Consider the following 26793-nt stretch of genomic DNA (forward strand, 5'->3'; position numbering starts at 1 on the left):
AGTAGTGCTGTATGGTTAATGGGTCTCATTAAAAAAAAAGCCTCTTCTTAATATCATTAATTCATCTTTGTCATCAGGATACGTACCAAAAACGTTTAAGCTGGCTATGATTAAACCGCTTGTTAAAAAAACGCAACTTTATCCTACAGAATTAGGTAATTACAGGCCGATCTCGAATCTTCCTTTTCTGTCAAAGATACTAGAAAAGGCAGTATCTTCACAACTATGTTAGCCTGGGAAAACCCAGACCACTTCCGGCAAATTTAGATTTGCTCTGCAAGTGGGTCTGGCAAAGAGCCCATTGAAACCCATTTCCAATCCGCCGAAATCGCTGCACCAATCAGAAACGTTTTACACGATGACGACAGAGCAGAGACGGTGACGCAGATTTTGTACATTACAGACATGGATGCCGCCGTGGAACATCACAACATCACTCGTTCGAACAATCAGCTATCGCGTCTGTTTCAAGCGATTTAAAATGGTCATTTTCGTTAACACAAACAGAGAATTGCTGAGAGTCTCAGATGTTTCTCCGTCGCTCTGCATACGTCATGTCATTCATCGCTCTGATTGGTTTTAGATCTATCCGACGTCCGTTGGTGACGCCCCTGTGGAAATGAATTGTCTATGGAGCTTTGCCAGACCCTTACTCAGTTACAACTGAGAGTGGTCTGGGTTTTCCCAGGCTACAACTATGTTCCTTTTTAGCAAGAAATTATATCTGCAAGGATTTTTAATCAGGATTTAGACCATACCATTGTACTGAGACCGCTCTCATTAGAGTCACAAATGAGTAGCACTTATCATCCGATCGTGGTTGTATCTCTCTATTAGTGTTACTGGATCTTAGTGCTGCATTTGATACCATCGACCACAACAATCTTTTGAATAGACTCGGAAATTATGTTTTCGGCATTAGCGGAATTTTGCACTAGGATGGTTTGAAGCATACTTATCTGGCCATTATCAGTTTGTAGCAGTAAATGAAGAGATGTCTTATCGATCAAAGTTCAGTATGGTGTACCACAAGGCTCAGTACTAGGACCGTTGCGGTTCACTCTGTACATGCTACCCTTAGAAGCGTGGCATTAGTTTTCACTGTTATGCTGATGATACTCAGCTCTATATTTCTTCACGACCTGACGAAACTTACCAAGCTATTATGGGTGGTTGCCCTGCACGCTTAATAAACAAGCTACAGCTGGTCCAAAATGCGGCAGCTAGAGTTCTTACCAGAACTAGGAAGAATGACCATATTAGCCCGGTACTGTCAACTCTGCATTGGCTCCCTATTAAATATTGTGTAAATTATAAAATATTGCTGATTACTTACAAAGCACTAAATAGTTTAGTAGCTCCCCAGTACTTGAGATTGCTCTTAGCGCATTATAGTCCTTCTCGTCTATTGCGATCTCAAAATTCCGGCCAGTTGATAATAACTAGAATATAAAAAAATCGACTGCTGGTGGTAGATCCTTTTCCTATTCAGCATCAAAACTTTGGAACAGTATTCCTGACATTGTCCGGGAAGCAGACACACTCTATCAGTTCAAATCTAGACTAAAAAGACATCTCTTTGGCCTAGCATACACATAACACATTATAGACTTCTATAACTCAATGTTAGGCTGCATAGTTTAGGTCAGCCGGAACCGGGAACACTTGCCATAAACCCTGATGTACTTGGTACATCATAAGAAGGATGGCGTCTACACTAATATTAGTCTCTCAGTTTATCCCGAGATTTACCGCAATCCGTCGGATCCAGGCTGTATCCGGATCTGATGAAGGACCTGCGTCTGGACACGACGACAACGCAGTCCTGAAGTGTCAACTAGTCTCTCCTCTGTGAAGGCCTCCCTCCCTTCCCTTTACATCTGTACAGATAAAACGTTGTCGGGATAATTCCGGTTCACATGGCTATAAGGGAGCGATAAAAAATTCTGTATTATACATTTTTCAAGGCTTGTACCTTGGAACCTATTTCATGGTTTGCGTTCTCGAGCCACCAGGCACTGTTTTGTGCAAATGAGCGGCCGGATCACATTAGGGGTTTTCTGTTAGAACGGTGTCGTGTTAGCAATCCCCTAAATTAATAGCTAAATAGCTAAATATGAGTAAAAAATATGAGTACTTGACTAGTGTGTTATAAAGTGTGCAGCACGATTACTTATAGTATTAGTCATTGCAGTGTTCACTCTATGACTCATAAAGCACTCTGACATGGCAGAAAAGTTTGAGATGATTCTCTATTTATATAATAATTAAATGAACGGGGGCCTAGAACAACAGATTTATTGGTAGGGACATTATTGACATTAACTCTTGTCACCTGGTTGTCCTCATGACGACAGCCCTGTATATAGAGCATATAATGACTCACAGATAAGTATGCAGCCAGTAAAAATACAGCCCAGAATCATATGGTATGCTGTTATGGGGGAAAAAACTCACAAATCAAATGCTGTGCGTATAGTCTGTTGCTATGGAGATGATTTGCATGATCTCTTAAAAAAGATACATATATTTATAACATGGCATCTATCGTATTGTAGCAATGACCTGTTAAAATACACATGGACATTACCAAACAGATCATGAAAACTGCACCAATTCTCTTCGTCTTTCTTCAATGGCTTTCATCACTTCCTCCTATTGCTTAACCTCAAGACAGTAAAGGGGAAGATGGCTTTTTTTCTCATAAAACAAGTCTAGCTAAATTTAAAAGTGTTAAATGCTGTTCATGGAGGACCATCCAGCATCATCCGTCTACTGAGCTCAGTAGCACCTGTCAGTTATAAACTGAATGCTTTAACAAATATAGATTTGCTTATGAAAGCGACAGATTTGCCAAAGCCCGCTGACAAAAAAAAAAACAGTTAAGCAATGTAACACGATCACTATGTTTATTAGTTAGGCTACTCTTCCTCTATCTTACCTGTCGACTAACAAACTAGCTGGAACTGGTATCTGCACCACGACTACACAATATATACTGACTGGATTACATGAATCCAAATAGACCTTTAGACACATTATATCATTTGATTCAAAAGATAAAAGTGAGGCTATGCGCGATAGAAATTCAATCTGGTAAATAGGCTTTATTCATGAAACACAAACATTTTCTTCTTGTGTAAATCACTCATAAAACCATTTTTAGGTAAATGTCGCTTTATGAATGAGGCCATTATGTGGCTGTCGAATGTTAAATACACGTCACGTTTCCAGTGGACGCAAACCTTTGCAATAGTGAGTATAACAGCATTATAAGGTCAAATTTGTGTCGTTTTTAGTAATCAATTTAATTTAAATATTCATATAAATATTAGAAGTTTTCTGACATAAGTTTTGAGAGCTGCATTACTCAGTAAAACACGATAGTGATTTGCAATATTTTGAAACTCAGTGGTTGCACAATTTGTTTTGCCCCGCTAAAATACATGATAGAGTAATAGCAAAGATGCAAGAGTTGAGAATTGACAACCGGTTCTTTTTCAGAACTGGTCCCATTATCTAAAAAAAATACCAAGACCAACTGTTTTTCATGATGTTTGATTTTCGAAATGTGGACAAAACATATTAAAATACTTGGGTAACACAATCTACAACCTAGACATCAATAATCAATTGTAAGTATAAGAAATATCTAGAATATATGGAATTTTACAATTATTATTATTGGTTTAATTATTGAATATGATGAACATACTTCTAGGTTTTATTCACATATAAACATTGATCAGCATACAAATATGGAAAATGGAAGTTCAACCATACTTTCTTGACGCGTGGAAACAAACCTTATTGGTTCTCGCGCATCAAGCAAGCATGCTTGTGCTTCTGTTGACCATTATTGTGTGCTGATCAAAGTTTATATGTGAATAAAAGCCGAAATTAAATCTGTATATCATATGACGTGTTATTGTCTCTTCAAAAGACTTGTATTGAACCACTTCAGTTCATATTAATTTATTTTACGATATCTTTATGAATGTTTTGAAGCGTCAGAGTGTTGGCTGAGTAGACTTTCAATGGAGGGACAGAAATCTCTCAGATTTCATTAAAAATATCTTCATTTGTGTTCGGAAAATGAATGAAAGTATTATGGGTTTGGAACGACATGAGGGTGAGTAAATGATGAGTAAATATTTATTTTGGGTGAACTATTCCTTTTAGGTCGTGTCATATTGTTAACATAGTCTCAATACATGCCAACTACGCTACAACAATGTTGGATTTACATCACGATCTCTTTCAAATTACAAATCTTTTTAAATTAAATTTGATGTAACAAACTTGTCCAATGACAGACAAATATAGCCAAACACTGTCATCTGTCCATTACGGAGACTCCTTTCATCTCTGAATAAAGCCCCTGTCAGCAACAAGCCCCCACCTCCAAGGAGCAAAATGGTTGTCTAAAAGGGTCTCATTTGTCCCACATCGTCAGCCTTTGAAGCAGGTGATTCATGCGGTGGTGTGACAGCCAGTCTCCTCCAACCCACACGGAACACGACGGCTGGTGGGAGTTTGTGAGTGTGAACAACTCTTTGCATTTAAAGTGTCTTTATTTTCCCCTTCAGTCTCTCTCTCGCTGTCCTCTTCTAATAGACATGTTTGTAGCTGCTAATGTGTCACAGATCACCACACACTAGCTCTGTGAAACCACACAAGAGCTATTTCCTCTTTCATACGCAAGATACGTGTCTGTGTGCGTGAGTATTTCCACCTCAAATGCAACTGACCCTCCATGACATGTCTTTGGGAATGAAGGTATCTTTTTGAAACAAGAAAACAAAAACATTGCAAAGAGAACTAACATTTTCCAGGATAGGACCTGACTGTTATTAACACACATTGCTAACAAGCTAACAACCTTTAGCTTTTGTAAGTTTGGCTGTAGTCATCACTACAAAAGGTTGTATTATTGTATCTTCTCTGCTGTAAAATGACTATTGGCTCATATTTAGGCTATTTAACATATACTAAGTACAGGTGGTAAAGCTAACACTAAAGCTCTGTACTGAGCTGACATGTGTCCACAGCCCACACAGGCAACTCCCTTTTAATACAGCATCCTAACGTCACAGAACCAGACAAGTGACTGATTTGAAACACTCTACTGTACATAAATATCAAGTCAACACCCAAAAGGCACCGGCGATCTTGGTTAGCATTTGATATCATCAGATTTCAAAGTTAGCATGTTGCTAAGCTAACGACACAATCTAATATAAGCATAGAAATAAATAGCACGTCACACATATTGGGTAAAATATGGATGAACAAAATCCCATAGACTCACACTGAAGGCCATTTCTAGAGTCCAGAATATCATATAATTGTAGATGGACTCTTTTGATTTGAGGCCTATAACACCAAGGACGATAACTAAACTTATACGTTTTAATAATCATTCTAATTCTATGAGAATAGAGAAGTCCACACCACAACTAAATCGCTAATGACATAGAAGAACAATTTTGTTGGAAACACTTTCACTTCCAGCTGATGAATGAAAAAAACATTGACAGCCAATCAGAATTCATCCTGCTTTAAGAACTTGAGCATTTAAAGCGGCAGAGGACAAAACTGCAGCACGCTTATAATAAACTGAACACTATTGTCCATTGGTGTGGACTCAAATATAGTTATAGTTATTTTTATACTTCTCGTTCTTGGTGTGAAATGGTATTTAGGTCAGTAAAGTATGCTATTTATTTTTAAGCTTCTTAAGAGAATTATGTTATTAGATAAGCAAGCAAACTTCAAACTGTTGATATCAAATGTTAGTTCTTTAGAAAAGGTAGCCTAAAAATCTAATTGCATTAGAGGTTTGAAAACACAAAACTAGCCCTTCATTAATTTAAAGTAATTCGCTCCCTGTATCAATCACGTTCTCAGTTACAGTCCTGCAGGGGAGGTCAGGTATCTCATCTAATCTAAGGGTGTGTCATAGAAACTGTGCCATTGAGCGGTACACAAAGCCATCCAGGCAGATGGCTGAGCTGTTACATATTGCAAACAATAACTAACATCTGTCTTTCTACTCATAGTACCTCAACTAGGAGGCCAGGCCACTGTGACAAAAGGGAACAACCTTTCTGAATTACGGGAGGACGCCTTTCCAAGCTTCCCTGAGAACAGTTTTATGGCCTTTCTTGATTAAAGTTTTGATAAGAGAAACCATTGACAGAGAAGTGCCAAAGGGTGACTGACTTTCACCTGCAACCTATAGCCAGGGGCGACCCGGTAGTCACCTGGGTGTGAGACTACACCTTTCCTGAATGTTCACGCTGTTTAGCACTTCCTGTCTAGATGGATTTGCAACTTCCTTCTGCTGAAATGGTAGAAATGTTGTTATTATAACAGGTTTTTTTGCATTAATCAGTGTTTGGCTTGCCTGTTGGGGCAGCTTTTAAGAGGAGTGTGCTTTGTAAGAGAGAACAAAACATGACTCAAGAATGAGAACTGGTGCCAAGGGAAAGGAGGGTGGGGGGGCCCTCACGATTTTTGTTCAGTTTTACTACAATATGAAGAATATAAAATGATTGTTCTCCCAGAAACACAAAAGAAAATATGCTGGTAAATGTCTTTCTGTTCTGTTTATGCGTACACTGAAGGTCCAAAAAAACAGTGGACCCCATTGACTTTTCTATTGTATAAACTAAAACAGTTAAAGTCACAATGCAATCAAAATGGATATATCTTTTTTTTATGGAGTATTGTAGTATTTATTAAAAATGATTTATTTTAAAATGGCGCGAGGGCGGGACAACCTGTCAATCACATGAGATCCACCAATAGCAAACCAAAACAATCCAATCAATTTCCCATGAACAAAATCAAGGCCCAACCTTAATTTTTTTGTTGTTGTTGTTCGAGAAGCGTTTCACTCGGATATACGTCACATAGGGAATAAAATATTATCGCAACTTCAGCTTCATGTCGACTTTAAGATTATTGACAAAAATATATTATGTAAAAAACAATATGAAAATTTTATTTCTGTTTTGTTGGCCCACACAAATGAAAGACAATAGGGCCAAAAACAACTCTGACAACCCCATTGACTTTCCCCATTGACCCCATGTGTTCACTGTATGAACAAAAAACAGTTGAAACATTCTTCAAAATATCTTCTTTTGTGTTCCACAGAAGAAAAAGGGCAAACAATTTACAACATGAGTGAGTAAACGATGACAGAATTTACATTTTTGGGTGAACTCCCTTAAATAACATTTAACGATATAATACTTTGGATGCACTGTCCAGTGATGTGAAAATTCAGAATGGCTTATTGTCAGTTGTAAGGTAAAACCTTTCTTTTCCCAAAGAGCTCACCAGATTTGAACCTGTCCTGCAACAGGGATAGTTCATTTTGCTCACCGGCTAGTCAACAACAAACAAAAGCTAGCCTAGACACAATTATAAGACATCCTCAGGCAACCAATTATATCACGTACCTTCCAAGATCTTCACCAATGTCATAGAAATCCTCCACTTTTTGTTGCTTGAACACAGCCATTCCTAATGTCCTCATTGATGATGATGTTTGTGTCTCAGTAAACAAGGGACAGCAGGCCAAATCTGTCACAATCTTTGGGAAGTTCAGTCGATTTGTAGGGATCAACTCTGCAATGAACAGAGACTCACATAAGCACATGTTCCAGCATGTGCACTCACTGCATTCCTTCCTTTGCAAGAAGGTGTAAGAAAACATATATAATTATCCTTGCTTGGACGTATAAGGCAATGTGACAATATAACAAAACCCTTGGCACCTCAAGTTTAGCTTCCTGAAGCATGAAATGCCAAAGTTGACATACATTTCAAGTCGTTAAAAGTGATTAAATTACTTTCTTTAGAGGAAAATGAGGGTTCAATGTCATGAGAATTATCAGGTGAGATTGAGAGTGCTGTGAAAAAAATGCCAATGCTGGACAGCATTAGTGTTCGGACAGGCTGACAACCCTTACAGTTTTATTGTTATAAAAGTAAAGAATATATAAGTAGCCTATATTGATATCATGATAAATATTTACCTCACAGATGTGCAGAAAACACAGCCAGCTGTTTTAATTGTGTGTTATATTAAGAGCTGCATACCCAGCTAACAAACTAAGGACGTTTTCTAACGTTCCCATTAAGTTATGAAAACATTATTTCTTAATGTCCTCTGGATTGTCAAAATGACCAGTTTTACAAACGTTTTAAAAACAGTTTTGGTTATGCAAACTTTAAGGCAACATTCCCTTTGATAATTTTGCACACATCATGGGAATGTTACTTTTGAATGTTTTCTGAACGTTCTGAAACAAAGAGTGACAGTTAAAAAACGGAATAAAAAACCTTCAATGAACGATGTGTAACATGTTTCCTGCTGTTTTGAGAAAATGAAAGCGAACGTTCTATTAATGTTACTGGAAGAACGCTTGTTCAGAACTTTGCCGGAACGTTAGAAAAGTTCACTGTTTGCTCAATGACACTCATTGATTCACACAATATCTCCTCCTATTTCATTGTTCACAAGTTTTACAAGACACACTGAACAGTGTTTATTTATTTGATATTGTAAATTAGTCATAAAAAGGATGTCTTACCTTTTTTTAAGAAATAACTCTTATATTACTGTATTCCGCTGACATGTGAAGCATATTCCCGGGTTCGAGCTCGTATCTTGCGCGAGTCGCGCTGCTGAACTGGAGACTGAATGAGCGCACGCGCTTATGTTGTCAATCTCGAGCTCGCTCACGCGCCACCTGTTGAGCACAGCGGTAATGTCAGATTGGCAAATCTTTTGAGTGAATCAGTAGAACCGGTTCAAACACATCCGCTTGCATGAGTCATTTATTAGACATTTTCTGAATAATTCAAACCCGTTTCATCAAAATGTTCTTGCTTTCAGTCGAACTAAAGCAATGATATGGCTAGATATTCATTATTTATTTATTTTTAATTACGCTTTAAATGGCTTATTCCAACATAGTTTACACTTAATCGGAGTAATCGGACTCTACGTTTGTGTCAGTGAGCAGTATTTCTTGAAATAATCAATTTTAATTCAACTTTGTGCCATGCAAGCTTTGAATAGACAGATAGGCCTACACATAGGCTAATATTTGGAGTAATAATTTGACTAGAGTGGAAGCGTTACAAATAATATGTATTGAAAATAAATGACAGTTAAATAAACAAACATAGTTTTAATAAAAACCAATAGGCTATATGTAAATATTTGCACTGCGTATTCTATGCGATCAGCAGATTCGGTAAAACCCGGTTCGCAAATAAATCCAATATCAACTATGAATTATTAATTAGAACACACTGTGAATGTTGGAGTCTGGAATACTAAATAAATAATTTAGTCAACTGTCTTTATTGCTTGTGCTTGCACTATTATGTTTGCAATATTATCGCCATCTGCTGGACATATTAAACAAGCTGCATCTGTATAAGATATAGCCGACAAATAATTTAAGCATACCCCCCCCCCCCCCCCAACATCACATTTTTTACTTTAAAAAAAATAAAAAATGAAAAGTATATTTAAATACATAAGTATATTTTAGATGCTGCAAGATTTAGTATTTTAAAACATAACCATCACAAAACAGGAACTCTATTGTTGTGCTTATGCAGTATTTCCTGTCAAACTATTTATCATGTAGGCCTACACGGTAAAAAAATATTGTGATTATTTATCACAACTTAAAATTCAACATTAATAAGAAATGTGTTTTTTCAACTTAAAAAGTATGTGTTCGTGCTTCACTTAAAATATTAAGTTTAGTTAACTTTGTTTAGTTATCTCAACAAATTGTAAGTTGGTACAACTAATTGCAAAAAAAAAATGTATAGGAAGAAGACCTTTGTAATTGATATGGTTCATGGAGAGTGCAGCTACTGAGACTGTAAAGATGTACTGTATATAAAAACGACACAAAAACAATTGTATACAATTGGAATTTAATGGGAAATCATGCATAAGTAAAAAAAAGTATTGGAGGATTATAATGACGTAAGTTTCAGTAACATTTCAAAGAATTCAATAATTTTGTATCAAAGGTCTGCTCAACACATCGTAATGAGAAACAGCAACAAGGACGGTTTGAAACCATAGCTTACTCACTGAAGACATATAGCTCATGAAACATATTTGATGGCTAAATAACATGGTAATAGGAAATATTTTATGAAACAATAATTTGTTCCAACAAGTCTTACACCAAAATTTCTATATATAAAAAAGAATAATTATGTAAATGAGGGATTAGACTGTCTTAAAATGTATCTCACAAAGAATACATTTTCTTTATAATGGCACTGTGGATGACAAAATGCAAAAACAAAAAGCAAAAAAAACATGGTCAGTCTGAGAGACCAGCTCTCAAAAAACAGAACGTTTTATATCTTTGTTCATTATGACAGGAGGTGTTAAAATGTATAATGTGTGTATTATCATGATGCAATGGCGTAGAAGAGATTAATTGACAGCACTTAGTAGATGTACATGCAATGATTTGTAAAAGGAAGTAGTTTTCAAAGCATACATGTGTGTAACAGATTACCTCAAAGCCAAATTGTGCATGGAAAGTTAAGAAAAGTGCTATTAATTTACATATACATTCCCTCATTATACAGGCCCTTATGGATTCTTATTCCATTTTTCGATTTGAAGTGAATTTCAGTAACGACACAAAATGAACATATGCGTGGAACCCATGACAAAAAAAAAACGAAGTCACATTTTCCATATTATTATCTTAATTTTAAGCAGCTTTTTGTGGATTTTAGACTAAAATTCCAAGTATAACATACATTTTTTGTTAGAATATTTCAAATCGACGAGAAGAACACAGAAACATGTGTGGAACAAATGCATCTAAACAATTAATGTACCAATTAGGTAGCAGCAAATGTGCATTGTGCTTCTAGAACCTAAATACACATGAGCTAATATTAGTGAGAAACATGTAAAAATGTCATTCTGTGACATGGCAGTGTTTGGCAATCATGCCGTGAGCAGACAGGAAGATCTATCTTGTGAAATGTTGTGTTTGCAACTCATGTGTGCTTTTCCACGCCTTGATTTGACACCGAATTAAGGAAGTTATTAAAATGACTGTAAATGAACAGTACCGAATGTTTAGTTTAGAAAGTCTTGTAAACCTGAATTTCATTTATATAAAATTATCATGCAATATAATATGTGTTGATATTATTACCAATAGTATGTAAACAAATGAAACGTTTTAATAAGTGCGAGTTGTGCGAAAAAGTGTTGGTGTCTGTTAATATGTCCAGCATAATGCAAGTGTATTAGAATTGTGTCCAAACCGCACCCCGCACAATAATTACTATTTAAATGCAAGTACTTTAGTTACTTTAATACTGATTTTGGTCCATATGTACAAATGGATGAAATATTGGTCAAAGCAATAAAAAGGCATCCATTTTTGATTAATCAAAAGGAATACTGTTCTTTGGTCTCTCGAAGTCACAGTTTGTTGAATGAAATACATTGAAAGATATAAGACACGTTGTGATTGGCTAATGCTTAGCAGGTTTTGTTCCCTCATTGGCTGTGGTTCAGCTGTCCTCGTCGTCGTCACTGATGAGTGTGCGGCCGTCCAGGGTTGTGTCTCTATCCCGCAGGAAGGTCTGACGGATGGCTTCCAGCTCGGTCAGCTCCAGACGGACCTTCTCCAGGTGGAATGTGCGGCGGTTCTGGATCTGCCTCAGTGGGAATGGGTTCATGTCCACAAAGGCCATGCTCATCAACTTCCTGCGAGAAACACAAATAATCATGGTACTGAACAAGTGTGTGTGTGTGTTTATGTATGCATGCATCTACAGGTGAAACTCGAAAAATAAGAATATCGTGCAAAAGTTCATTTATTTCAGTAATTCAACTTAAAAGGTGAAACTAATATATTATATAGACTCATTACATGCAAAGTGCGATATTTCAAGCATTAATTTGTTATAATTTTGATGATTATGGGTTACAGCTGTGAAAACCTTTCCACAATATTCTAATTTTGAATTTGGGGTTTTCATAAGCTGTAAGCCATAATCATCAAAATTATAACAAATAAAGTTTGAAATATCTCACTTCGCATGTAATGAGTCTATATAATATATTAGTTTCACCTTTTAAGTTGAATTACTGAAATAAATGAACTTTTGCACCATATTCAAATTTTTCGAGTTTCACCTGCATGTATACATACCGTACATACCAAACTCACCGGCCACTTTATTAGGTACACCTGTTCAACTGCTCGTTAACGCAAATATTTAATCAGTTAAAATATTTTTTTTCTCCTTATTAAAATTAATATAATAATAAATGTATACCTAACTCACTATATTTAGTTACTATAAAGTCACCATTTTGACAAATAATCAAAATAATAAAACCACAAGTTGAGCAATTATTGTATTTTCATGATTGCACGCACCTTGCATCCAAGATGGTACGTGTGAAGTACCGAAGGTACTTGAAAATGCTCATGGGATCCTGAAGCTTTAGAAATTCCTCTTCTTTGTACTTGAAGAGCGCAAGAGCAAATCGGAATATTATCTGCCAAGGTAAAGAGAAACATCAAAATGTGGGTCAGCAATCATAGAGTACTACTGTCACCCTGAAACAATCAGACTCGTTATGGAAATTAAAAAGAAAGGTGAGTAGTATAATCATCTGTATTATTAAGTATCATACATTAATTTAAGGATTTACAATGCTCATTTTAGGTTTGTTAGTAAATGTTTCACATCATTTGCTTTTGTGGTTATATAAACTGAGTAATGAATACCAGGCTTCAAGGGAAAATGTAGGTATCACTAGTATATAGTCTATAGTATATAGTATTGTATGTTTAAGGAACATTTGTGGCATTAATCCACCATACCTTGGGTCCCTCATAGAGAAAAGCGTCCCAGATCTTGAAGAGGATGTCACTGACCACACTGTCCACAAACACAACCAGGAACCAGTTGAAGGTGATGAGAGAGAAGTCTACCTTATAGTGCTCAAAATGAGCATGAAGCCTGGGTAACTTCTCGTACATCAGGTCCTTAAACACACGCTGATCTACCTACATCAAAAATAAGACACAATCAAAACGGTTAACAACCCCAAATCATTTTGTAACAGGACAACAATATAGATTTTTAAGAAAAAGAATACAAAATATATTCAAGTCACTTAAAATATTATATTTTGGACCCTGCTGCAGTCACATGTCAGCAATGACAAGCCATAACTAGAAGCGTGCCAATAATATGGTTTCAACTGAAAAGCAATTGGCAAGTCACTCCATATATGATCGTGTGGTTAGTAACCGAAAACTTCGGTAAAACATGAGAGTATTCGTGTTGTACAAGGTCAAAATGTGGTAAAGTTTGCTCAGCAAGTATGTTAATGTCTTGACGAGTGACTAAAAAGTCACTGTGACAGATGACAGAATATAGAAGAGACGGGCTGTTAGCCTGCTGCTCATGAGTCATGTGATATACAGCAAACCAAGACATGCTTAAAGCCCCGAGTTTTGGGGGATTTTTCTCGTCCGAGTGAATGAATAATCTTGAAACGGTACCTGTGAGCCTAGCAGTGTTTTAGTGTAATAGTCACGTGGCATGAAAACCTCCACAATGGCCACGAGACACCAGAAAGCATCTTCTTGGTCCAAATACAGAAGAGCAATAGCTGCCAGCCTGAAAAATAATAATAATCAGAAATCATTTAAAGCGCCTTGAAACGCACAGCATTACACAATGAAGATCTTTTTGATGAAATCTGAGAGCTTTCGGTCCCTCCATTGACATCTACACAACTACCACTTTGACAACTACCAAATTGAGAGGTTTAGTCCAAATTTTCTGAAGAGACATTATCGCTTTATATGATGAGCAGAATTTAGGCTTTATTCACATATAAACACTGATCAGCAAACATAAATAGAAGCTCAACCGAACCTGCTTGATGCACAAGAACAAACCTCTTGCTGAAGCTCAAACGTGCTGCGAAACACTAGAATTAACGTCATTGGTTCTTCCTGAAGTTCAAACGTGCTGCGTAACACTAGAATTAACGTCATTGGTTCTTCCTGAAGTTCAAACGTGCTGCGTAACACGAGAATGAACCTCATTGGTTCTTCCTGAAGCTCAAACATGCTGCGTAACACGATTTTGAATTAAGAACTTTTACTACAACCGTAAAAGTGGTAGTTGTGTAGCTGTCAATGGAGGGACAGAAAGCTCTCAAATTTCATCAAAAAGATTTTAATTTGTGTTTCGAAGATGAATGAAAGTCTTACGGGTTTGGAATGACATGAGGGTGAGTAATTTATGACAGAATTTTTTGGGGGGGTAAACTATCCCTTTAAGGCCAACATACAGTATTCATACCAAAAGTCAAAAAACTTCAAATTTGATTTCAAGGGGACTATTAAGAAGTTGATTTCGCTTTAGACATACAAACACCCCAGCAAAGTCAAGAGCTGATGGAATCATTTGGATCTGCTACCTGTTGAGGCCTTGGCAGTAGCCGATATCTGGATTCCTCCAAGAAAAAGCCAGTAGCACGTTCCTGAGTTTCTGGATGCCATCTGAGTCAGGAGAGGCATAGTGCTTGTTGTTTGGGAGCGTCCGCAGAAGATCGAGCTCTATTTGCTTGCAGGCCGGGTTGGGTTTATCGTTCGCCGTGCACAGAAGGTTTTGGTAATAGTCTTTCGGCTGGCAGTCACGAATCTTCTTCACATGGTAGCTCACGCACCAGATCCACACCTTGGAACGGTGGATATGGGGCACCCCGCTTCGCATCAGCGCCTTCAGCTCTGGAGATCGAACCATCTCTCTGTTCATGGTGATGGCCAGGTAGTTGTCCCACTTCACTCTGACTGACGTCTCCTGGTCTGTCAGGGAGAGAGACTTCAGGTCCAGCGCTCTCTTTTTTGCTTCAAGTTTTTCCTCCTCATCTTCCTCCTCCGGGACAGTTTTGAAGCCAAAAATGTCATATTCACTATATGAGAAAGGTAATATTATCACTGGTTATATGTACAATTTGTAACACATGAGGCAACAAGTTTTAAAGTAACAAAGCCCAATTTCAAAAGTAAGCTAGTAGAGATTAGCAAAACAACAAATCTAGTAGTTGGTGAGTTGTCAAAAGAACTTGTTGAAACCAACAACTAGTTGAAATCAAGCGTTTGTATTAGGATAGATCCACAAGAAAGTGGAAGCAAGAAAACCTCCTGTTCCTGTAGACAAGTAGCATTTGAAAAACACTAACATGACCAAACATGTTTGAAGATGGGATCTTTAGAAGTGTGGCAGCACAAAAATGAAAGTAAACAAAAGAAAACTCTTATGGTGACAGAACTAGTGCTACTGTTTATTTCAGTAACCAAAAGTTTAAAGGAGCCATATTTTATAAATTTTCATCACCTTTTTCCCATACAACCTCTTGTAATGTCAGTCAAGGTTTCTTACTTGATCATCTCTATACCTTCTCTTGGCCCCCTTACAATTAAACTGACATTTTTCTACTACCGGTACTGTACCTTTAAGACTGCAATATGTAAATGACCTCTGCTATGACTGGACTCTTTGCATATGAAATTAATAACAATAGACCTTATTTATAGCAGTGCCATCTTTAATTTTGAATCTCTTCGGTGGGTTGTGGTGTTATTTTTTGTGTTTCTGGATTGTTCTGCTGACAAAAAACTGCTAAATATCTTTCCAAGGAATTTAAGTAGACGAAAAACGTATAAGTTATAATTATAAGTGATCTAGGAGTACAGCTTTTTACAGCAATTGAAAACACAGTAAGTCTATCTCTCACAGCCGTGCTTTCATACCTGTCATGGCGCTGCTCTGAATAAGGTCTATTCTTTGGCAACTTACTGAATTTATGTTGACATAAACAAGGACAGCCAAACTTTTCATGTTTGTGACTTGATTATCATGGGGGGTAGGCATGATACCTGACAGCGTTGGGTTTGAGGATAGGGTGCTCTTGCTGGTCTGCACTCTCCACCTGTAGCGCATCTTCTAGTAAGCGGGTGATGACCTCTCCACTATGCGTCTGCTCTGAAGAGGAGCACACAGGAGTCTTCACTTCCTGTAGTAGAACCAGGTACTTGCTCTCCACCTGACACATCTTGGCCTCCAAACTGTTGTACTGTAGAACACACAACAAATGTGTTAGTTGAATCCTCACATTTATGAGAAAGAAAGCCCAAATAACAAAAATGATTCCTCAGCAAACAAAATCATGAGACATAACAGACAACCTTGCAAAGGATAGTGGAATGCTAGGGGAAAGGAAAGGGAAATGCTAACATGGCACATAAGAAAGAATCTGTCAACAAAACATCCAGGATGGTTGTGTGCATTGAGTAGCTGAAGTCACAGACCTTTGCCTCTAGCACTTTCTCTCTGGATTCAGCATTTCTTCGTAAGACTGTCAACTCGAGAATTTCTTTGTTCAAGAATTTATTTTGGGATTTGTAGCCATGAAGACTGTCCTGGAAAAGTGCGAAAACCCAACAAGTTGTATGTAAGACACTACAAATAATCAGAACTTTTGCAGGTGTGTGCTGTTACTGTGCTTGGACAAGCAACTAAAAGTATTAAAGTACTAAATCTGAACATTATTTTACATTTCTGTAATAGATTCACTTAACAGTTGTTACCCAACACCCAACAATTCCAACCCCTACCATGTTAATATACTAATACCACAACTATCATGAAACTAACCTGGAATATACAGACAACTAATACCAAAAAGGATCTGAGACTTGAATTTGTCTCATGATAAAACACTCAAGACTTGACTTGAACTCCACTGTTGCCAATGTTAGCTATACGTACGTCACCCTAAGCTATTATTAATCTCACAAACACGTTCAGATCTACTGATTGGGAAGTACATGTAACAGTGTTCTTGTACTACCTTCAGGCTGTCCAACTCTTGTTGTTCCCTAGTTGCACTAGGTGAGTTGCATTCAGCTGACTGGGTTCCCCCTTCGTCACTCTGCCTGGAAAGTTTCATGATGACTTCGTCCTTGGCCTGAATGGTCTCCATGAGCATGCCCAGCTGTTCATTTATCTCCCCGATTTTGATCTTTAAACCTTTCAACTCCTGTTGAAGACTCTCCTTCTCCAAGGCTAGCCTCTCCATATGACCACAGAGATCTTTGATCTGGGTGTCCCGCTCTGTCAGGGCTTTGTCCACCTCGGTCTCTTCTTCGTTATGATTGTGAGGCTCCATGTTCCCAGGAGGCACTGTGGAACGCCAATCGCATTGGGAGCTACGTAGTGTTTGTTGGAGAAGACGAACCAACTCCTGGTAGAAGGGAATACGGTGTGAATAAGCCTCTAATATAGTTCAGTAGATCACAGTGACCCATCAATTACTTGCACAACTCAGACACACACCAACTGATCTGATCGAGCAAAATGGGGATCCTTTATAATCACCGATCACTCTTTAAAGTCCTGAGGTCAAAGTTTACTCCACATGTGTCAAACTCCAGTCCTGGAGGGCCACTGTCCTGCAGAGTTTAGCTCCAACCAGCTCCAAAATACATGCCTAGACCTTGATTAACTGGATCGGGTTTGTTTAATTTGGGTTAAGCTAAACTCTGCAGGGTTGTGGCCCTCCAGGAACTGATTGTAATCCATTAGAACAGGGGTAGTCCTGCTGCTGGAAGGCAACCATCCTGCCGTATTGCTCCAACTCCAATGAAACACACCTGAACTAGAAAATCACAGGCAGGTGTGTTAAGGCAGAATTGGATCTAAAGTCTGCAGGAAGATAGCCCTCCAACAGTGAGGTTGGCTACCCTTGCATTTGAACCAGTTACGAAAATGTAGACCTCCATTTGAGTCATTGAGCTCTTATCTTCAGATCGACTAAATTATTCATTCATGGTTTCTTACTTTTGACACAAAAAAAAATGTCAAGGAATTTCAGAACACTCGCTTTACAAGGACTCTTAACTTAGCTTGTCCGGTATAAATCGAAAGTCATTTTTGTTACATCCTGACCCTAGAACGGTCTGGTATTGTATTAGGTATTACTAATTAGATCAACATTTTGGAGAAAGGCAATGATAACCTTCAGCATTCAATGGTCTTTTATCTTCATGGACTACCGCATTATCACCAAAACACTGATACAACAAAAAAGAAACATGGAGATCAAAGTTAACTATTATTCTGAACAAACATTCAATTTGCCCTGTAAAATAGTTTCAAGAGTCTGCACATGGTGAAATGACGGAACCTTAAATATGACATCAAATTGAAATACAGGTACATTGGTTAATTTCAAAATTAGTCGTCGAGTCTTCAGGAAGAAAGACCCAGTGATCGGTTTGTTGGCTGGAACAAGTTTTGGTTTGATAAACACTTTTCCCAGCATGCTTTTTTAGTTGTTAATAAAACATAACACCATTTCAAGTCATTAGCAGTATCGTTAAAGGTAGGGACACACTAAACCGACGGCAAAGAACTAGCGCTGATGAAATCCGACTGTGTTGTCGCCTGCGTCGGGAGGGGAGGGGGGATCTGTGCTTGAACACACCAAAAGGACTACAGCCGGACTAGGACTAGGACGCTTGTTCTGCGCCTGCGTGTAAAGGAGATAACTGTCTATTTCAGCAGATATATTAAAAAAGGGAAAGCGAAACTAAGACTGCAGATATACAAACCATAAACAAAGCAGCGCTTGCTAACCGTTTTGAATACCAATCATGCTGATTATGTTCTTTATTTCACTCCACTCATGTTATAATTAAAATATTTGTGCATTGGAATGCTCAGGTAAGATGACGTAAAATTAGAAAAGCCTTTCTGTCTGTGCCGTCATGACTTCTTTACTCGCTTTCATCACTTTTGCTCTTATTCTCGTGCACCGACTCGTTTGCTAAACTGAACAGCCAATCAGAGTTCTCTCTCACCGATGGCCTGACGGCAATTCTACATGTTGAATCCGGAAAAAACAACAACAGCGTTGGCCGACCGTCAGAAACGGCCTGGTGTGTCCCTGGCTTTAAACCTAATTCACCTAATAATTGAAAACATTTTTATTTTGAGTATGCAAATCCTAAAAAGGTTAATAAAATGTTATCAGTAATGTTGTAATAATGAATAACCACATATTGTTGTTTATACATGTTACACAGAATCCTTATTTAGAGTTGTTAATGTGTTAAACGCACATCTAATGGCCCAAAGGGGAACTCTAAAGGGAAAAACATAACAACAGTACCCATTTTGTGGTTCTCAAGGCCCTTGTTTTAGATCCGCTAACACCTTTATAGAAAAGCACACAGAAATTTATGACTGGAGTAGCAAGCATTTACTGCACCAAAGCTTTCTGGTGGGTGTTAGAAAATGCTTTGAATTACAAATGTAGAAGAAAATGTAGAATCATCAGATACTGTGCCAACAAGGGAAATCCCCATTACAAGGAATGAGGAAATACAACATGGGAAAAAAAAAAACCCAGAAATAAATAATGATAAATAATTGATGAATACACATTTTACAGGTTGCATTTCACAAGCAAATACTATATTATTACACTTTGGAAAATTTAGAATGGGATTGCAAACTAACATTTGATACTAACGCTGCCCGCCGAGAACACAATATAAATAAAATATGGTTTATGATTATGAAAGTTATGAGTGTTCTGATTGCTTTAAAAAAACTACCACTACTAGATTTATTCATATTGTACCTTCTGACTGGCGAGTTCCTCTCTGAGGTTGTTCTCTTGCTCCTGCAACCGGTTGATCTCTTCCTGCTGGTTCTGCATGCAGAGCTGCAGTTCGGAGGTCTTGGTCCCATTACACTCAACCGGCGAGCTCTCGGCGCTGCGGTGAACTTTGCCAGAGCCCATGTGAAAGGGCCGTTTCATCCTCGAGGGGTTCCGGAAATCAAACGTGAACGCTGAGCCAATGGAGGCTGTGGACAGTCAGGAGTGAGTTTTAAAGGCCTTTCAATTGAATAATTTGTGTTTTAGTAAGTTAAATCTCTGAATTAATGATCTTACATCGGTTAAAGTGAGATGGGCTCTCCCGGCGTTGGCTGTCTGCCGGGGATTTGTGATCCGTCGCGTCCTTGGTTGGAGGATCCACCATTTCCCAGTCCTCATTGCTGGCTGTGTAAAACACACTGCGTCTGTTCTCTCCTCCTCGGCCGGGCCGCAGGTGAGACATGCTATTTCTGATAGACGGTATAAGGAATGAAAAAAACACATTGTTTTCACACAATGTAGTAAGGAGGAGCAAAATATGTAAACGTCATAACTCAATCCCAGTATAACATGCTACCGCTGATGTCAAATGTTCATTTGAGTTGCATAGCAAAGGTTCATTCCAAACCGTGAGATAATAAAGGAATACGTGGTACATTTATCTTGCTATCAGCATGTTCTGGGATCAATCTCACATGACTTCTTTTATTTGCATAAGGGGTCAACGTATTCTATTCCCAGCCTCTTAAAATCTAACACAGCTGCTGAAGCATTTCCAACTACTTTAGTTTGTTTATCAGTGAAATCCAGATTCAGCCCTTTGGCCGGCTTCGGTATTACGTCATCTGAACAGATCCAAAGTCTTTTGGAAAGTTCGAGGAAGAGTTCATACATGGCAACAGTCGTCAAAGTAGTTAAATATGAACAATTCTAAATCAAGATGCAGATGTACATGTAACTTTACAATTTATAATTATAAATGCAGAAATAAAGACTATTAAAAGTGGAAAAGTAAAAGTTCTTCCATTTCAACCACAATTCCCTAAATAAATTAACCATACTGACTACGTGGGATGTGAAGTACAATGATTCTATGAATTATACTATTTTAATATTATGAAAATATGAAGCGGATTTTGTTTTAAATATAAAAAAAAAGCAAAATGAAGGCTATATTTTATATATATAAAAATATATGTATGACTGTATGCTATACAGTGTGCAAAACAGGATTACCGGTTTTGATACAAATTCCATATAAATTCTCACATTATCAAATACAAACCAATTTAGTTTGTCCCGATTTTTTAAGGAATGGGACAGATTTAATGACTAAATTCCAAATCATAATAACGAAAAAAATAGAAAAAACATTTGATTTTATATTATACACAATTACGGTAGTTGCTGTTCTTATCATTTTTTTTTATAGGACTTGCTGCTCTACATGCAATTTGATGTCCAATAACAATAAATGTCCATTCTAGTGCGAGTCTCGCAGACGTACCTGAGCTCAGAGCCCCAGTGTCGGAGGGAGTTGAGAGCTGCGGTAGGTTGTGCCACAGGGTTACGTGACGACTGGAGCCCGACCAGCCCGTCATTGTCCATCTCCAAAGCAAAGTCATTCCGGACACTTTCCATGCTCTCGTTGGGCTTCTCGTTGAGCATTGCTTCTAAAACAACACAGTCACGGTTTGAGTCATCGGTGTTCATTTGCGCGTATCAACCGCCACAGTCTGGCGCTTTTCTTAGTGTCATTCATCAATCCAAGATGTGTCCTTATTGCCACACATCAGTCAATTTGCACAACAGAGAAAATCTCTCAAATTACACAAAACAACTTTAGTGTCCCTTATTAACTTATGTGCAAATGACACAACTTTTAATTACTATACTATACTACTATAACATTTTATTACTAATAATAATAACAGGGTTGACCATTTTTTGCACAAATATGCTGATTTTGATAAATAATAAGATTTTTCCTGTCCATTCCATTGGATTAAATTACAAATGTAATTTATATTTACATTTATTTCCCTGGGTTATGCAAATATGTTACCAATCAATCTCGCTTCTCTACAGTTGCATAAACTTGTCAAAACTACATCATATTTTTAGGAAGCGAACTCTGCAAGCACAAAAATGTCTTCTAATAATATTTTTGTGGATAATAATACGCAACAAACTGATGATTAATCACTATCTCTAGTATTTTTGAACACAATCCTAAATGATCAACTCTGTTACTGTGAGTTTGTACAGTAAATAATTGATTATTGTAAAGCAGATACAAATATCAGCAATAAATTATCGTTCTAATAAGCATCTTATAGTGCCATCATGCATAAGTGCGGTCTAAATAAAGTCTAAAATTGTCCACCCTATTTCCCATCATGTATTTTTGTAGTTATGTATTGCCTGAATATGCATTTAAGCAAATATTTATGTAAAGTAAATAAATACTACAGAATAAACGACAGAACTTTGGCAAAATTGCTACTTTTTTAAAGTCTTTTATATACTAAGATCTTCATGTATTGAAATACAGTCAGGAAGTATCAGAAACTACTACATAATATAGTCTTTGACTCCGTGGTGCAATAATAATGTTTCTGACAAATATCTAAATTTGAGCAAGTGTAAAGCACATTTACAGTTCTAAATATACTGTAGCTGTACTCCTATTAAAAGTGTAACAAAAGTTCTTGCGATACCAAGACTATGAGCTCTACTTTACTATCATGTGAGTATGCAAACAAATTACATCACAAAGGTCAGTGACAACTATGCTGATCAATTGCATTTAATGACTAATGCAGAGAGAAATTCACATGAGCATTTTTTCTGTTCATTAAAAATGAATTGCTAATGACTTGCAAACTGACACTAATAAGGAGGAAGCGCACTCGCTTTTTGTTTTGGTTCTGCCTTTTCGACTTCAAAAGTAATGCTAAATGCTACAGCCATTCTCAGAGCAGAAACCACAGAACGGTCTAGTCCCTCATTGAAAGGAAAGGGAAATCGAAGAAAACAAAAAAAAAGAAAAAAAACTTCAACCATTTATTTCTTTAACATGATCTCTTTGTTGGCTGCTATACAAAATTATTTCTGACTTTATTTATTAATTAATTTATTTTAATCCTAAATAATTTATATATAAATTATTCTAAACCAAAAAAAATTCTAGGTACATTTGCACGTAAATTACATTCACATAGGCAATTTGAGCATATGATTTTAGATAAAAAAAATTGTAACATAAAAGTATTATTTGTAATAAAATTTAATTATTTGTAATATTTTCTATATTTCGATATTCAATATTTTCACATCTAACATAAGTTTATATATATATATATATATTGTGTGTGTGTGTGTGTGTGTGTGTGTGTGTGTGTGTTTATATTTATATTAAATATAAATTACATTTATATTTGCTAAATATATTCACTATATTATCATACTCATTATATTTTTACCATCAAAAAAAGTTTTTATACCAGTCACCTTTACATGTTTATAATTCAACAACGAATTGGAAACATATCATTAAAAAGTTACTATTATAACTTTACTGTTGGTATACAAATCAGTTGTTATTTTTTTAACCTTTAATATTATTAAAAAGGACCAACTGACAAGGTTATAGTTTACAGCATTACTTGAGAAAGATTTTTTTTCCTTGAGAAAAACTGACGTACTGTATATATACTGATGTATATCCGATTGAATGGATTTGAAACATGAATTGAAATGACGTCGAATCATTAAATGTGTCAATAACCATCCCTAGTAGCCTATGTACTCACCTAAACACATTAACTTTCCACTTCTATATTATTTACACACATGCTTTCTGGAAAATATGTAAACCGGTGTCACACGGACTGAGGAGTCATGTGCATTTACAGTACTGTGTGAGCTTTGACTCACCTCACATGATCAGTAGCAAACAAACTACAGGTTTGCATAGAAAATTCCACATAAGAATAGAGCGCATGAACAAAAACTGATTTGTATCTTTCTTGTGTATTCATTGTGTATTCGTCATGGCCTGCTCACTTCCCCATATAATCTCACCTGCATCTTTGGCCACCAGGCCCGTATGTGGATGAAACGGGGTGGGGGAGCACCAGCTGTCTCTGTGGCCGGACATGTTACAGAACTCCCATCGTTTCTGCTGTAACTGCTGCAGCCAGTAATGCATCACCTGCCTGCTGGGTGCCTGCATGCAGAAAGGGCAAAACAAAAAAAAGCAGTGTGAAACCAAGGCTCTATTTTTGCTTGTCGTTTTGTGGTATAGGCTAACAGCAGTCTTCGGAGGAACAGGGTCAGGTGTGAATGTGACTGTCCCCTTTGAGAATAATCATGCTTGTTTCGTTCTCAGTTCCAGTTTGGTGATGAAGTTGCTCTTTAACTGTGAGAATCAAAACACATTTAAAAACAGAAAAAGAAAAACACTAATAAATGGTCAATTAGTGTCCACAATAAAGAAAATAATTTTAGTTCTTAGAAATGTACCGGTTTAATTTTTGTTGGATTCATCTGGTTTTGAAAGTCTTCATCGAGAAAAGTTTCAATTTAATGCCTGTAAAAATGTCATATGGTGTAACTGGAAATCTGGAATACATTGCGAGTGTACACATCTTAATATTTCCAAAAATGTTTTCAGTTTGAAAAAGATAGTTTACACATATATCATGAAATATGAATTCATAAATACCATCATAGTTTGAGGGAGTCGCACCACATGACATGAGTGGTTTGGTTCTTTTCCTAAGAAATAATAATAAAGGATTGTTTCAAACTACTCATGTCATGTGGTGCATCCAACATACAATAAATAAATAAATAAATAAAACATGAAATTATATAATAGAGGTCTCCTGCATGACTGTTTCAAGTCAGTACCCTTTATTAAATTTCAGATGATTTTGACAAAGCAACGTTAATTAAGAAATGCCATGTGGTGCGACTCCCTCAAACTATGATGGTATTTATGAATTCATATTGAAACAGTCATGCAGGAGACCTCTATTATATAATTTCATGTTTATTATTATTTCTTTTCCTAAGAAATAATAATAAAGGATTATTTCAAACTACTTGAGGTTTTCTTTTCAGGAATTGCTTTTTTTTTAATGAGACTTTTTTATTTTCATTATAATATTGGGACAGTTGTATTACCATACTGTATATTCATGTACATATTAATCATTAATATGAATAACTTGAGTCTTTAGTGACTCGGGATGTTGTTCACTACCCTCCTCTTAATTCATTTTTTTAAACTTGAAATGCTTATCATAAAAACTTATATTCAATACAATAAATGTACATGCATTGCATTTTAAATATAGCTTTGAATAAATTAGTCAACAGAACAAAATATTAGCATAATGTCATTGACCCCACAATGTTACATTACATGGTATGCAAGGTTTTGCAGTAAACACTGCTCATCTTCAGTCAGCACAGGCATGTTGGGACTCGTGCCAGCTCAGATCCGTTTGAAGACATTTCCTTCAACCTAGATCCTGATAACAAATCGCTACACTCCAGTGTCATGAGGGCCTGAAGCCAAGCGAGTGCTATGCGCAATTCAATTTCTAGAACTTGAAGTTAAGAAAGCAGCATCCCGTTGCATTACTGAACAGTTTTAGATCTGATAAACCGCTTTCCATGTCCAGCGAGAAGAAGACCAAACTGTTGCAGAGCTTGCAAAGACAGCAGAGTGCACAATTAATCTTGTGTTATAGTCCTACATTCTCCAGTCATGAGGAAAGAGGTTTAGATGATGAGTCCAGCATGTTATATTGTATCCTAACAACTGCTGAATGACTGAGCCAGTGTGCTTTGTGTAAAGAAATATCCCCTTCTGTCTACATGCATCCTTACATAAATATAGGGAAATCATGAATGCATAGTTTAATGTAGGATAATTATACATATTGTATATAATATAGGTACAATTATGCATATATATGTGTGTGTGTATATATAATGTCAAATTATGCATGCATGTTGCACCAAAATAGTGCATGATATGCAATATTTTCTATTTAATATATTATAAAAGGGAAAATATTAAATTATGCACAATTTTGCTTTACTGTATGTCACTTTAAGGATGGTCAGTCGGTATAACCACTTGTTGCACTAGAACTTTCTCACAGTCACTTAATTTCTTTGAAGTTCATTAAGAATATAGTCTTTCATAAAGAAGCCAATAAATTCAGTGCTTTTCATCTTTATATGGAGAACGCATCTAGGCAGAAGTATAAGATCTACATACCTTCAGCAGGAACTCCTTCCCCTCGGTGTGGATCTCAAAAAGCCCCTCGTCGACCTCGACATCATATCTGAAACAAGCATCCGCGATCTCAATGTGTCCCAGTGGAAGGGCGTCTTGGGGAGTCTTAAAGTAATACAAATAACATTTCCTGGGGTCGTACACAAACCAGCGCATTTTGAAGCCTCTCAGGGGCCCTTTCACTGTTAGTTTATTCAGGTAACCGCATAATTTGGAGTTCTGGTCCTTCGTGCCATCGCATTCGGGCACATCTAAGGACTTGGTCGCCAGGATCCGAGAGTTTCTGCTGGGATTGGCAGCGCTGTCATCCTCTTCATGCATCTTTCTCTGGACTTTCGTCTCTATCAGCGACAAGCGGACACAAGTTTCCATCCGCATGACGTCACATGACTTCCATTCTCGTGCTGCTGCCCGCAGAGCATGATGGGACGTGTAGTTTCGCTGCACAAAAATGAAAAATGTGTAAACACTCGTAGTACGGTTGATTCATAAGAAACATATTATAAAGCGGGAAAACAGAATAAAAATTATATATATAATACAGTCTATAATTAATATAGCATAATAATAATAATAATAAATATGTAAAAAACTAAATATAATATAATATCATATAATATTTTGTTTTATTTGTATTTTTAATTTGATATAATATTTAATATTATTAATTTAATTATTTTAA

The 26793-nt window shown here is 36.8% G+C and overlaps 2 protein-coding genes across 3 annotated transcripts in view; both read right to left on the minus strand.

Annotated features, from left to right (window-relative positions):
* dapk2b (death-associated protein kinase 2b) overlaps nucleotides 1–8779 on the minus strand; it is a 33421-nt gene extending 24642 nt beyond the window's left edge. Inside the window, exons 1-2 of one of the 2 annotated variants that reach the window (XM_079604619.1) lie at nucleotides 8610–8779; nucleotides 7473–7641 (exon numbers count right to left, since the gene is read on the minus strand). In XM_079604619.1, the coding sequence (XP_079460745.1) occupies nucleotides 7473–7549 (77 nt within the window). In that variant the 5' untranslated portion in view covers nucleotides 7550–7641; nucleotides 8610–8779. The remainder of the gene's footprint in view (nucleotides 1–7472; nucleotides 7642–8609) is intronic. The other variant, XM_079604620.1, reaches the window with a different exon arrangement.
* Nucleotides 8780–9962: 1183 nt separating this feature from the next.
* Nucleotides 9963–26569, minus strand: tbc1d2b (TBC1 domain family, member 2B). Its single transcript, XM_079602899.1, has 13 exons — nucleotides 26094–26569; nucleotides 23879–24023; nucleotides 21300–21465; nucleotides 20090–20262; nucleotides 19775–20001; nucleotides 16979–17371; nucleotides 16437–16547; nucleotides 16005–16201; nucleotides 14543–15037; nucleotides 13614–13731; nucleotides 12927–13112; nucleotides 12477–12598; nucleotides 9963–11797 (listed from the first exon to the last, which is right to left on the minus strand). Exons 1-13 carry the CDS (start codon nucleotides 26487–26489, stop codon nucleotides 11602–11604), a joined length of 2925 nt encoding a protein of 974 aa, XP_079459025.1. The 5' UTR covers nucleotides 26490–26569; the 3' UTR covers nucleotides 9963–11601.
* Between the last annotated feature and the right edge of the window lie 224 nt (nucleotides 26570–26793).

Source organism: Phoxinus phoxinus (assembly GCF_949152265.1).
Source record: "Phoxinus phoxinus genome assembly, chromosome: 25".
NCBI lineage: Eukaryota > Metazoa > Chordata > Actinopteri > Cypriniformes > Leuciscidae > Phoxinus > Phoxinus phoxinus.